At 37.6% G+C, this 15,000-nt stretch overlaps 1 protein-coding gene across 4 annotated transcripts in view; it reads left to right on the top strand.

Moving 5' to 3' along the window:
- The window catches only part of LOC135217000 (spondin-1-like), a 958,013-nt gene that overhangs the window by 889,251 nt on the left and 53,762 nt on the right, over positions 1-15,000 (top strand). For all 4 annotated transcript variants that reach the window (XM_064252561.1, XM_064252562.1, XM_064252563.1 and 1 more), the window contains one exon: positions 14,992-15,000. This exon is cut by the window's right edge and continues 136 nt beyond it. In XM_064252561.1, the coding sequence (XP_064108631.1) occupies positions 14,992-15,000 (9 nt within the window). The remainder of the gene's footprint in view (positions 1-14,991) is intronic.

Below are 15,000 nucleotides of genomic sequence, written 5' to 3'. Positions count from 1 at the left end.
TATTACGCTGGCCAATCAACGTGACATTTAATAAAAAATCAGAAAAAAGTATATTAACAAAATTAATGGACGTACAGAGTGAGAGTCGAGTGTGGTGTGTACGTATATCGAAATGTTAAAATGTAGTCAAAGCCAGAGTTTTGACTCTGGTCAAAGCCACACTGCATAGGGTTCCGTAAGGGGATAGTGCCGTCAGTGCACCTCAGGCATTACTTAAGGTTCTGTACAGCGTGCTTTTGGCTCCCTATCTGCAACCACTTTCGTTCCCTTTTACTGTACCCCCTTTCATATTCTCTTTCTTCCATCTTACTTTCTTCAACCCTTTCTTGACACGTGCTTTGAGGTTTTCCTCCTGTTACACCTTTCAAAACCTTTTACTGTCAATTTCCATTACAGCGCTGAATAACCTCTTAGGTCCCCAAGTGCTTGGCCTTTGCCCTAAATTCCACATTCAATTCAACTAAAGCAACAGATACCTTTGCAATCACATACTTTATACATGTAACAATGACTGCTTTCGTTAATACGCGAATCTGTCAAAAGCACCACATAGCTAGCTCTCTCTCTCTCTCTCTCTCTCTCTCTCTCTCTCTCTCTCTCTCTCTCTCCTTCAGCTGCATTTTCCTTTAAATTTCGCCTTCTCCTCCTCCTCCTCTGTCACTCTTTCCATTTTTTTCCATCTCTTGGATGTCTTCAGACTTCAAGCTTGGCTGACTCTGAAAATCTCTCTTAGAAACCTCCCCCCCCCCCCCCCTTAGGACCTCTTCCCTTTCAGTCTGTGCTCATTCAAAGACTTAAACAGACACGTGGTTATGTTTTGAGAGAGAGAGGGTATTCATACACTCGTCTGTGTCCCTTTCGACCTGGGGCGTATGAAAGGGTTGTTATTTAGAAGGAAAAATGCTAATTAAATTATGCTAGTGTAACTAACGCTCACGTTTTGGGAGGAGGGGGCTAACTCACAGTCATTTCGGGGGGGGGGGGGGGCCTTTTTCCGTTTTTGTCGTTTCTTTTGGTTTTCTTAATTCAATTTATATATATATATATATATATATAGTATATATATATATACATGTATATATACAAATATATAAACCAAGTACTCGGTAGTAAGCCAACTGTAGTACTGTATTACAGGGTGTCCATAAACTAGTACCTTTCGAGTATTTATTACTCAAAATGATCCGGGACTTTATGGACACCCTGTAGTACGTAGCCAGAATGAGACTATAATATATATATATATATATATATATATATATAATATATATATATATATATATAGATATATATATATATATATGAAGTTCCTGGTTCTTCGCAAAAGTATTTTGAAGTGAGAGTTGTTAGTCTCATTCTGGCTACGTACTACAGGGTGTCCATAAAGTCCCGGTACCATTCTGAGCAGTAAATACTCGAAACGGTACTGGGACTTTATGGACACCCTGTAGTACTACAGTCAACTTCCTACCGAGTACTTATAGTTTAAATGTTTCGGTCAGCAGAGCTACGTGAGTGGTAATAGAACATGCCAGAATTGTTTTAACCCCACTCAGGAATCGAACCCGAGTCTTCTCACTGGTTGGGACGTGTGGTAGACACCTAGTAAGACCCACCCTTTTCGCTTTTACTGTTACGTTGTACTTGCCTTTTTAAGAATCATCTACTTTGTCGCCGAATCTTCTTCAAGAAAATTATTTCTCGTTTTATTTTCCTTCATTATATCAGATATTTCCGTTTTCTCTTGTCGGTATCTCTTGAAAGCCTCAAGTATTTTTGATCTGCCTTTTCCAACTTTCACAACTTTCAGTAACTTTCTCTTTTTTTTATTTTCCAAAATTTAGTTATGCCACATCATAGTACCTATTGCTTGTTTGTATTGTTTTTACGTTGCATGGAACCAGTGGTTATTCAGCAACGGAACCAACGGCTTCACGTAACTTCCGAACCACGTCGAGAGTGACCTTTTATCGCCAGAAATACACATCTCTCACACCTCAATGAAATGCCCGAGAATCGAACTCGCAGCTACCGAGGTGGCAGGTTAAGACCATAACGGTCTTGGGCATTATTATTTTTCTATGTTTGCCCCGGAATTGGGCAGTTTAGCATCAGTTTGTGTCCATTTCATTGCTACATGTTGAAATTTCTGCTCGTCCTGGATTCGAGCCTCAATCACGGTTAGTGGCCTCTCTCTCTCTCTCTCTCTCTCTCTCTCTCTCTCTCTCTCTCTCTCTCACACAGCCTCAATCACGGTTAGTGCTCTCTCTCTCTCTCTCTCTCTCTCTCTCTCTCTCTCTCTCTCTCTCTCTCTCTCTTTGTGTGTGTGTGTGTGTGTGTGATCTCGTTATGGGCATTTTATTTTGTTGGCATTGTCATCCTCCAGAATGAAAAAAAGAAGAAGGGTATTTTAATGACTCTTTCAGTACGTTCCTTATAATACCTGGATCGTTATGTTTGGTAAGTGGAGATCATCTTTCTTTTCAAAATGTAGACCTAATTTAATCGTGAAGGATCTGCCTTTGTAGTACGATTTCATTTTCGTATTTGAAATAAATTCATATCAAATATATATCGAGTATTTATTTGCGAGTACCCAGTACAAACTCGTTTTCGTAATGGAAGTGGAAGGGGAGGACAGCGTATGTGTTGGTTGTGTAATACTTTGCAGGGGATTCATGAATATTCCTTCCGTACTCCCCATCATTTGGAGGGAGTCTCGGCAAACAGAACTCCGGCATTAAAAGGTTTATATCATCGAGATATGTTAAGTACATCACGTAACGAAATGTAAATGCCGCCTTTTCAGAGAGGGTTGATCCGTATTACGGAGCGTCATCGGGCAGGGATGAAGTTGAACAAATAAATATATTCTGGAAGCGATGAAAACTGGATGGAGCGTAAATCTTTCTCGTGTGTGACTGACTGTGTCCAGTAAAATCTGTTGAATCGACAGTCCATCTTAGTTTTTAAATGTAAAAGTTTCTGTTTCTCCCCTCCTCCTCCACCCCAACACCCCCATTTTATGATATTTTAGGGCTTTGGGCTCTCTAGCAAAAGGACCCGGTTTCGATATGGCCAAGTTACGTCAGAACAGACTGTTACCTTAGGTGGCGTAAGCCAGGATCAACAGACTAATCCTGACCTAAGGAATGTTTTTTACGCATTCAGTGATGGACTGGAGTGAATCTTAAACAGGCGAGAGGCTGGCCTTGGACAATATCAACCCTATCCCAACATAACTGAGAATCGAATAGGGTATAATGCCATCTAGAGCCACCAACTCAAAGGGGAGGAGATATATATATAGTGTAGAATCTACTGGGCACTTTTTTTACCAGATACATATGCAATTGTAATAACCACGATGGTCGACAACGTGACCATTGTGATTATGGGACCAGGGTTCGTTTCCCGGTGCCGAACATCACAATTTCTTCAAAGTTCTTTGAACTTCGATCTTCAGGCTTGGTAGTAACAAGCGTATCCAAAAAAAAAAAAGTGCAAAGAATTCAAGACGTTAAAGTGGCGTTGTGGCTATTACAATTGCATATATATTGTGTGTATGTAGTACAAACATACATCCATATATACACAAATATATCATTATGTATGTTTGTGTTTGCGTGATTATTCCTGCATGAAGGAGGACTTCAAGACTCTCTCTCTCTCTCTCTCTCTCTCTCTCTCTCTCTCTCTCTCTCTCTCTCTCTCTCAGAGTATGCACATCCCTACTTAACAGGTCTAATTGGGTTTCGGAACTAACCAAACAAAGAAGGCAGCTTCCATCCAGGCCATTATTTCAGCCGAGGGAGAATACATTCATTATATACTACTATACATATTTCCACTCGAGCCTGGCCTTTGTCCGCCTTATTACGTGTACGGAAGATTATGGAGACACGTTCATTCACGACCGTCAATTCAATGGGGGGTTTCTCTCTTTCTCTCTCTCTCTCTCTCTCTCTCTCTCTCTCTCTCTCTCTACTATTGCTTTCTGTACTCCTCCCTTCCCCCAATTCCTTGCTCCACGCCCATTGTATACCTGAAGCTCAGATGTGTTGATCTTTCAGATTAAGCCGCCCTCTGGTGCCTTGTGGGTATCCCCCCTCCCCCCGCCGCCCCTTCCTCTCATCAACCATTTCTTCACAGGCCCTGGGGATAGTAATTAGAATTAACGGTCCTATTTGACTCCTATTCATTCGTTACTTCCGAGTGGTATTTAAGCTATCTTTTTCTTTTTTCATTTCGCAGTTTCTCTGAAGAAAGAACCTTTTAATTTTGATTTTTGCTTTTAATTCTTGTCTTTGACAGAACTTGGTTTGCCTTTTTTTATGAGAAAGGAGACCATGACTCAATGATTTCGTTTTGCAAATGTTTCGTGTGTTGATAATAGCTATATCTTTTTGACGTTTGGTGGGAAAAAAGTTTTTTCAATGTGTGTGCGTCTGTTTTAATTGATACAGTACATTGCTTTACATCCATTACTCCATTTTTGTTACTCTAGCCGTCATGAACTTGGTCTCTTTAACATTTACTTTCAATTTTTTTCTCTTAAAAAACTTCCAAGCTCTTTCACTGGTCTCTAATTTTTCTTTGCAATCATTAATCAACGATTCATCTGTAGCAACAGCTACTTCATATTCAGTTTTGCTCGATTTGATTATACCATAACTTTCCGCCTCCCTCTGTTTAGTTTGTTTTCTGATTTCTTGTACTATAACTCCATCAATAAAAGTATAAAATAGCCGTGGTAACATTCATAGCACACCCTTGTATTTCCCCGTGTTCAGTACTGACCTCTGGGGGTTTAATTACTTACAGTCGACCCCCCAAAAATAACGGTGCACTCTTAATAAGCAACCCGAACACTATAGGAAACTGTAATTCCAAAGATCTACCAAAAGGATTTCCAAGGAACGACCTTCAACGACCAACAGGTTCGAAAACTTGAGAGCGATCATTTCCACATCTTCGTGAACAACTGATACTATCTTAAGTTACATAAATGTGACTTGATGTGAGCAAGGGACAGGACCCGATAAAGGAATACGTAATAGACTCGTCATGTGACTAAAAAGTAAGAAAGAAATCAGCGATGTGTTCCGCTCAGAGGTTGCAAAATGAGAGACGCGATTCACACCAATTATCTTCCCATCCTTAGACTGAGCAGAGCAATGCGCAGCCACTGTTAATCTCAGTTCATTATGCCAAGTCTTGTGAAATAAATGCTCACTATTTTTTTATTTATTTATCTAATTATTTTTCGTGTAAAATCGGTCTCCATATAAACAAATTTTGGTCCCAACAAACGTACATGTTTTATTTTCTTTAAGGCATTTGTACAATTCTCTTCCAACGTCCGTTCTTGACGTAGTCTTATAGACGTTCTTCTGTCAAAAACAAAGTATATCACACCTTCGTGGTTAAGCCCCGTCCGTCGATGTTGTAGCCATCTTGCTTGGTGAGACGTACCCGCGTGAAGTCACAATAATCAACAGATATCACAAGTTTAACATACGACTAGAATTTGAGAAATATCTAGAAGTGTTCGTGAACTATTCGGTGATAAGAAATTAGTGTGAAAAATAGTAGGATAAAGCGTCTTCTAGGTAGTTTATCAAGTGTAATACTATAAATCAGAACAAGATGGCAGTAAGTTCCAACTGCGGGAAAAGGTGGCGTAATTTGGCGTGTCTAGCAGATTCGCAATACGATGAGGTAGCAGGAAGGGAACTGGCATTTCTCATCTATGAAATCAGCAACAGTCCTAACCAAAAAGATACAAAAGCATTCATAGATATATTAGAAGGATATAATCCTTCAAACTGGAACAAATCTAATGAAAACATCTTGAAAATAATTGAAGAAGTTCCAAATAAAATCCAAGTGGTCAAGAGACTCATAAAGAAAATATACATAAACCAACATATTCCGACAAAGAAAATGAATAAGGTGAATCTTGTGAATATACTAATTGATGCATTAGGAAAAATGAAAAAAATGCCAAAAGCATGCAAATGTGTAAGGTTTGGTATAGCATAGTCAATCCACAAAACCTAATCAGAAAATGTGGCTGCATGCAACATTCCGACCCATCCACAGTGTGCTGAGGTAATACAAGATTTGAGAAAAGATACAAGAATTTTTTGTTCAACATGTCTATCATGGATAGACAATGTTATTAATCAAGATTGAATGTACAAATAGTTGAGGATGAAGAAGAAGAAGAAGAAGAAGAAGAAGAGGAAAACGGAAGAGAAGTAAACAAAAATGAAATGACAGAAAAAAATAAGGAAAACAAAGACAAGATAAAAGTATGGATGCAGAGATACTCATTGATACTACATATGAGGCAATAAAGCAGCATACCTACGAAGAAATAAATTACGATATGACAACAGAAAAGCAATCCCGAAGAGGCTCTACCAGATCTATACAATGACGGGAAAGAGGAAAAAATAGACAAGAAAGACAAAATCTGCAACCTTTTGAAAAGAGGGAATTGCAGATTTGGAGAAAGATGTTCTACAAAACATCCTAAGATATGTCAAAACTATGAAAAATATATGTAAATGTGCATACTTAGATGGATATGGGGATGATTGCAGAGATCGCATCAAAAATATGTAAAAAACTAAAAGAAGGAAAAGGATGTAAGTTCGACAAAAATGCAAATATATGCACCCTGTAGCCATGAATCATAATCAAATAAATAACCAACCAAGTAATAAAATCCAAAATAAGAAAGAAACAAATAAAGAGAGAAATCAAGAATATCAGGTAAAAGAGAAAAGCAAACCACCAATGAGATATGCAGAGGTGTCCGCACCAGAATTTCAAGCATCAGCTCCGAAATTCTACTCAAGAGATAATAACTGTATTTATTATGCAAGAGGATATTGCAGAAACGGACGGAGAAAATTGCAGATTCAGACACAAAATGAATAATTATGATGAAGGAAGATCAAATATTATGGAAAAGTTGGATTTTTTAATGTCAGAATTTCTGGAAATGAAAAAAAAGAACAACATACCAGAACAGGAAAGAGACATGGGAAAATCCTTATTACTATCAGTATTAAATGAAGGAGAAAACACGCAAACCATCATAGTGATGAATGCGCAGGGTTTAGTTACGAGTAACTCAAAAAGAAAAATAGAGTACTTAGAAGAAATACCCAAAAATGAAAAGAAAATAGATATAATGAATATAAGTGAAACCTGAAAATGGAGCTGCTGCAGGGCCTGATGGAATTCCTGCTATTTTGTTAAAGAAAGTAGTTCATTCTATCGCAAAGCCACTTGCAATATTATTAAGACAAAGTGTAGATACAGGCAAGATATATGATGAGCACAAATTAGCGTATATTACCCCTACTTTCAAAAGTGGATCAAGACTAGAGGCAACGTAATTATAGGCCTGTGAGTCTAACATCACATATAATGAAAGTGTATGAAAGGGTAATGAAGAAAAATATTATGAAACATTTAATAAAAAATAATTTGTTTAATAAAGGACAACATGGTTTCGTACCCGGTAAAAACGAAAAAGTACACAAACCCAACTGTTAGTCCACCGTGAAAACATATTCAAAATATGAAAAGCGGAAATGAAACAGATGTGGTTTATTTAGACTTTGCAAAAGCTTTTGATAAAGTAGACCATAATATATTAGCGAAGAAAATTAGAAAACAATATCGTGGATAAAGTAGGAAGATGGTTAAAAGAATTTTTACACAACAGAAAACAGATAGTTATTGCAAACGACGAGAAATCGGATGAAGCCAAGGTAATATCCGGTGTGCCGCAAGGTACGGTGTTAGCTGCAATACTGTTTGTTATTATGATTGAAGACAGACAATAATGTTAAGGATTCGGTAGTGAGTAGTTTCGCAGATGACACAAGAATAAGTAGAGAAATTACTTGTGATGAAGATAGGAACGCTCTACAAAGAGACCTTAACAAAGTATATGATTGGGCAGAGGTAAATAGGATGGTATTTAACTCTGATAAATTTGAATCAATAAATTATGGAGACAGAGAAAGAAAGCTATATGCATATAAGGGACCTAATAATGAGACCATCACAAATAAGGAAGCAGTTAAAGACCTTGGTGTGATGATGAATAGGAACATGTTATGCAATGATCAAATAGCAACTCTGTTGGCAAAATGTAAAGCAAAAATGGGAATGTTGTTACGGCACTTCAAAACAAGAAAAGCTGAACACATGATTATGCTTTATAAAACATATGTTCGTAGTCCACTTGAATATTGCAATATGATATGGTACCCACACTATCAAAAGGATATTGCACAAATAGAGAGTGTACAAAGGTCCTTTACAGCTAGAATAGAAGAAGTTAAGGACCTAGACTACTGGGAAAGACTACAATTCTTAAAATTATATAGTCTGGAAAGGAGAAGAGAACGCTACATGATAATTCAGGCATGGAAACAGATAGAAGGAATAGCAGAAAATATCATGGAACTAAAAATATCAGAAAGAGCAAGCAGAGGTAGATTAATAGTGCCCAAAAATATACCAGGAAAAATAAGGAAAGCACACAGGACATTAATCCACTACGCACCAGCATCGATAATGCAGCGTCTATTCAATGCGTTGCCAGCTCATCTGAGGAATATATCAGGAGTGAGCGTAGATGTGTTTAAGAATAAGCTCGACAAATATCTAAACTGCATCCCAGACCATCCAAGATTGGAAGATGCAAAATATACCGGAAGATGTACTAGCAACTCTCTGGTAGACATTAGAGGTGCCTCACACTGAGGGACCTGGGGCAACCCGAACAAGATGTAAGGTCTGTAAGGTAAGGTAAGGTAAGGAGATTAAGCTGGCCTTATGCCAGCACGGGCTCTTGCTCATAGACCAGGCCGTAGAGGAACCTCATCCGTCATTCGTTCCCTTTCCCTTGTATTGTTTCCAGGCTTTGGTTGGTCAAGGGTATCGAATGGCCGTACGATTGGTTTCGGCAATTAAAAAAAAAACTAATCCGAATTGCTCTGTCGCAGAAAAACATTGCCAGTATCGAACAGAGGGTTTAATTTAATCGTCACACGGTCACTTGCTTTGAAGTCGCCTCCTGACCAAGTTTAATTTGAGGTCACCAGGGAAATGAGCAATGAGAGAGAGAGAGAGAGAGAGAGATCCGCCTTACGCAGAGTGCCACTTGAACAAAGCAAGATTTAAATTGACTGGACTCTCTCTCTCTCTCTCTCTCTCTCTCTCTCTCTCTCTCTCTCTCTCTCTCTCTCTTTGTGAGTGACCACGCATTCTAATTACCTGAAATACTTCTCTCACTCGGTGAATAGCTATGCTTCCCGTACTTAGTCATGATTGCATATTAATTGCACACGCGGTTGGAAATGGCACTGAAATCATCATGTAAAAGGACTTTTTAACATTTCCGAGTGACCGGAAAAGCATTTGCTCGAAACTGTCAGTCCTAATCTGTATTCATTAAAATCGCCAAACACGTTTACTCATTGACATTTTGAAAAAAAATCATAAGCGAGTAGATTAGCATCGCACGTTTGCTTCAATTGACCGCAGAATTCCATCTCCGACGATAGCACAGTTTAATTCATTCTGCATTCTCTCTCTCTCTCTCTCTCTCTCTCTCTCTCTCTCTCTCTCTCTCTCTCTCTCTCTCTCTCTAGAAAGGAGAAGAGAACGCTACATGATAATGCAGGCATGGAAACAGATAGAAGGAATTGCCGAAAACATCATTGAGCTAAAATTATCAGAAAGAGCAAGCAGAGGTATATTAATAGTGCCCAAAACTATACCCGGAAAACTAAGGAAAACACACAGGACATCAATCCACTAAGCACCACCATCGACAATGCAGCGTCTATTCAATGCGTTGCCAGCTCATCTGAGGAACATAATCAGGAGTAAGCGTAGATGTGTTTAAGAATAAGCTCGACAGATATCTAAGCTTGCCTCCCAGACCATCCAAGATTGGAAGATGCAAAATATACCGGAAGATGCATCAGCAATTCTCAGGTAGACATTAGAGGTGCCTCACAATGAGGGACCTGGGGCAACTCGAACGAGCAGTAAGCTCTATCCGAGTTTTATGGATAGAAACTTAATTGATGTCTAACTAGGCAGTAAAACTGAATCTGAATTGCTGACAGACAGGCAACATGTGCTTGTGCAGGAAGATTCTGGGTTCGTAAAACAATTTGGATTTAACTTGCTTGCGCAAAATACTAAGTGGGTTTAACGAGTTGGCGCATAATGCTCTTTGGATTTAAATAATTTGCTGCCAGTGCTGTTTGGATTTGACTACTTATTTTTCTTGATGCCAAATGTCACTTTCTCTCTCTCTCTCTCTCTCTCTCTCTCTCTCTCTCTCTCTAGGCTGTCCATGTCAATGCTGGTGGTGGTATATGACTCCAGCTTCGCAACTTGGGTTTGAAAGCTGAATTCTCGATCATATTCTCTTGTTTTTCCGAGTGACCAGCGGCAGAGCGTTTCATTGGCGTGATCGGTATGGTGTTGGCGTGCCACCTCGTTGGCTTCGAGTTCGATTCTCGGGGTTTCCATTGAGGGGTGAGAGGTGTGTATTTCTGGTGATAGACGTTCACGAATCTCGACGTGGTCTGTAAGTCACGTAAAGCCGTTGGTCCCGTTGCTGAATAACCACTGGTTCCGTGCAACGTAAAAACACCATACAAACAAACAGTTGCCTTTGAAAGTATACATGTCTGTTTTTTGAAGGTTTATTTTTCCATTCGTAAACTATATTTATCCGTATCTTCTATTTCCTATCATTCCTTAAACCCCCGTTCAGTTTTTGTTTTATCATCCTTTTGTGGACATTCATTTATACGCGATAGATGCTTAACAAGTTGTTGACGTTTTTGTTCATGTGAATTTTGTCCTTTTTACAATATAATAATGTTGCTCATAATAATTTTAATAGTCCGAGAGGCAATAAACGAGAGAGCCAGCGATCATGCTAGTGGTGAGACGTTTAATTATAAATGTGTCCTGCAGGAATGAAGCTAATTGGATAGCTCCAAATCTTGATTAGCTGTGGGCAGGAGGTAGCCGGGCAGGGTAGGGTCTTTTTTTTTATTATTTTTTGTAGGAGGGTTTTTAGCTTGCTTCTCTGTTATTTTGCCATGGGAAAGATACTCTCTCTCTCTCTCTCTCTCTCTCTCTCTCTCTCTCTCTCTCTCTCTCTCTCTCTCTCTCTCTCTCTCTCTCTCTCTGCTTCTGCTGTTGGTGTAGTACGGTATCGAATGAGAGTCAAGTCTTGAGACTATCAAAATAGCGAGTTGGATTTGTGAATGTTTTTAATCGTTTTTAACTCTCGCTTGTAGTTGTGAATATATTACATATACATGTATGCATATGTACTTCGCTTCATATAATAACAGTAGAAGAATTAAACGGTAAAAAAAATTAAACCATTTATATTTCATTTAGTTGGGGCAGGTTGTTTGGGTACACACACATACTCACACGCACATAGTTGCCACATTTCCTCGACCATTTCAAAGTTGAGATATTAAACTTTCATAACCTTTATGGAGTGAGATGCGAGATGGTGATTTTTAATTTACTTCAGGTCCCTTTCCTGTATTTTCTTTTGGCATTTTTTTGCCTTTATAAAAGGTTCGGTGTCCAAAGCTCGACGAACTCTGCTCGATATGACTGTCAGAAGCAGAGAAACAGGGGATATAAGGTTTTCTCTGACTTTTCCCGCATCTGACGTCACATCGAGCAGAGTTCGTCGGGCAGACTAATGTAATTTTCTTCTGTGAAAATAACGTCTTGATTGAAATTCTGATGAATGGGGCATTGGAAGCGTTACTCGGACTATGTATATACCAGGTTTATTTGACTTTACGTCTAGGTAGGTTTTGGCTGTTTGTGCCTCAACAATATCTGATCACTCTTTATGGTTCTACTAGGCGCAGTAGCAGCCCCTCCGTGGCGTGATCGGCAAGGTGTTTGCCAGCCACGAGTTCGATTCTCGGGCATTCCATTGAGGGGGTGAGATATGTGTATTCCTGGTGATACAAGTTCACTCACGACGTGGTTCGGAAGGCACGTAAAGCCGTTGGTCCCGTTGCTGAATAACCACTGATTCCATGCAACGTAAAAACACCATACAAACAAACAAAAAATACGCAGTGCTGAAGGAAAAAATATAAAGCTCTTCTCGTACTGAGTCACAAATCATAATTATAAGATTACTGCTGATTTTATTTCAACTTTAAGATAAATTCAGTTCTGGCTCTCTTCAAATATACTTTGCTGAAAAATATTTTACTTTAGGAAATTATGATTTTTCTCCAAGGCCTATTGGAAACGTTCCAGGAAAATTGACCAATACTGAAGTTGTGTCATGGCAATACTTTTTTATTTATTTATTTATTTTTTTAGATTGTTTTAGAAGCAGGTTATAAAAAAAGGACCTTGGTCGGTTATGACACAATTGGAAAGATCGTTAGGTATAACATAATATGTATATATATACATACAGATATATATATATATAGGATATATATATATATATCTATATATATATATATATATTATATATATATATATAGAATCTCCAGTCAGCAATATCACAGTATTTCAGAGGTTTCGTGATACATCTTAGTAGACATCAAGTTTATTAAAGAAACGTTTCGCACAACACAAACACGGTCCATCATCATCTGGTAGAAATAAAAACAATTACATTATAAAAGGAACTCAAAATAAATACTAAAAATATTACATCATTAAAATACCGTAAAAGTTAAAAGTTAAAGATTTTAAAAACAAGGCAATAGAACCAAGAGAGAGAGAACTAAGAACACCAACCATCCATGGTAAGAGACAGAGAAGGAATGGCAAACTTTGGGGTTCCAAACAAAACGACAGCTATGCCAGATACAAAGGTGAAGCCGTAGAGTTACTGTTTAATGAAGGAACCAGCCTTTTAATGAGTAAGGACTCTAAGGTAGTTAAGTGCTCTGGGTCCCTCGTATAACCAATAATGGAGAAGTGCTGTTTCAAGACTTCTATTTTACATATTGCTGCATGATTTTTAATATTTGAGAATTCTGGTTGCTTAATTCTCTGACCTGTGCGAAAACTGTAACCCATGTAACCCAGGTTACTGCAGGTGAGATATTGCAGTCACATGGGTTACAGTTTTCGCACAGGTCAGAGAATTAAGCAACCAGAATTCTCAAATATTAAAAATCATGCAGCAATATGTAAAATAGAAGTCTTGAAATAGCACTTCTCCATTATTGGTTATACGAGGGACCCAGAGCACTTAACTACCTTAGAGTCCTTACTCATTAAAAGGCTGGTTCCTTCATTAAACAGTAACTCTACGGCTTCACCTTTGTATCTGGCATAGCTGTCTTTTGTTTTGTTTGGAACCCCAAAGTTTGCCATTCCTTCTCTGTCTCTTACCATGGATGGTTGGTGTTCTTAGTTCTCTCTCTCTTGGTTCTATTGCCTTGTTTTTAAAATCTTTAACTTTTAACTTTTACGGTATTTTAATGGTGTAATATTTTTAGTATTTATTTTGAGTTCCTTTTATAATGTAATTGTTTTTATTTCTACAGACTGATGATGCACCGTGTTTGTGTTGTGCGAAACGTTTCTTTAATAAACTTGATGTCTACTAAGATGTATCACGAAACCCTCTGAAATACTATATATATATATATATATATATATATATATATAATTATATATATATATAACATAATCGCATTTTATTATGTAAACAGTGTTATGTGTATTTACTTTCGTGACTTCATCAACGTTTTTCGTAATGACTAATGTTTTTTGTGTATATATTTTGCGCAATAGATTAATTCGTTACATATAAAAATAAAGCCCAGTGAGACGTTGCTGTTAAAAGAATCGTATAATATATTAATTTAGTATAATTTAAGATACATGCTTTGTGTTTCTGATGATTTTCGCAATCTTTCAATTCTGCAATAAGTATTTTTATAAGACGACTTCATTAATAATAGAGTGAAGCTGTTAACAAAGACGTTTATTTTCCCGATGCGAGCGCGGATTAGCAAGAATTAGAGCTAACGATATTTTAAAATCGCCATATCTCGAAATGACAGTCTTTTGTTTGCTCTCTCTTGTTTGAGAGAGCGCAGTATTCCGTGGGTGGACGGAAAGAGGGATTATTAGCATTTTAATCTTCTGAAGGAACGACATTTATTCCCCGCCAGTTTCACCCATAAGAAGAAGAAATGTCTTTTCGTCATCGGGAAATTAAATGGTTAGAAAATGATGGGAATGAGATAAGGAAAATGCCAATTATTATAGGTTTCATGATTGATACATACACACAGACTCTCTCTCTTATAGGTTTCATGATTGATACATACACACAGACTCTCTCTCTCTCTCTCTCTCTCAAAAGGCTGTCATGGGTTTTTTTCGCAATAAGCAGGTTATCCAAATGGAGTGTAATTATACTATTAAGTACACACACAGGAGTGTTTTTATATTTTCATAATCCTTTTCTTGTGATTGCAAGGAAATTATATTTATATATGTATAACTGAATCACTAAAGTTTGGAACGTGATAAATGCATAAATAAAAGTATAAACCACGAAGTAAAGTGAAACAGGAGTAGCTACAAGATCTTTCGACTCAACGTCAGTCAGTCTGCTAAGTAAAGGACGCTGGGTCGAAAGATCTTGTAGCTACTTCAGTGTTTGTCTTTCCTTCGTGGCTTATGCCTTTATATATGCATATAGATATATATATATATATATATATATATATATATATGTATATATATATTATTTATTTTAATATATATATATATATTATATATATATATAGATATATATATATATAGTAATATTCATACAATATACATACATATTTACACACTCCTTTTGTTCAAGGTATATTACCTACTGCATTGTGATAACCAGCATTTATTTTCTCTCTGCAGGGCCACGGT

This window comes from Macrobrachium nipponense, chromosome 7, assembly GCF_015104395.2.
Source record: "Macrobrachium nipponense isolate FS-2020 chromosome 7, ASM1510439v2, whole genome shotgun sequence".
Lineage (NCBI taxonomy): Eukaryota > Metazoa > Arthropoda > Malacostraca > Decapoda > Palaemonidae > Macrobrachium > Macrobrachium nipponense.
The sequence above is the reverse complement of the archived record's forward strand: the minus strand, read 5'-3'. Positions and strand labels throughout refer to the sequence as shown.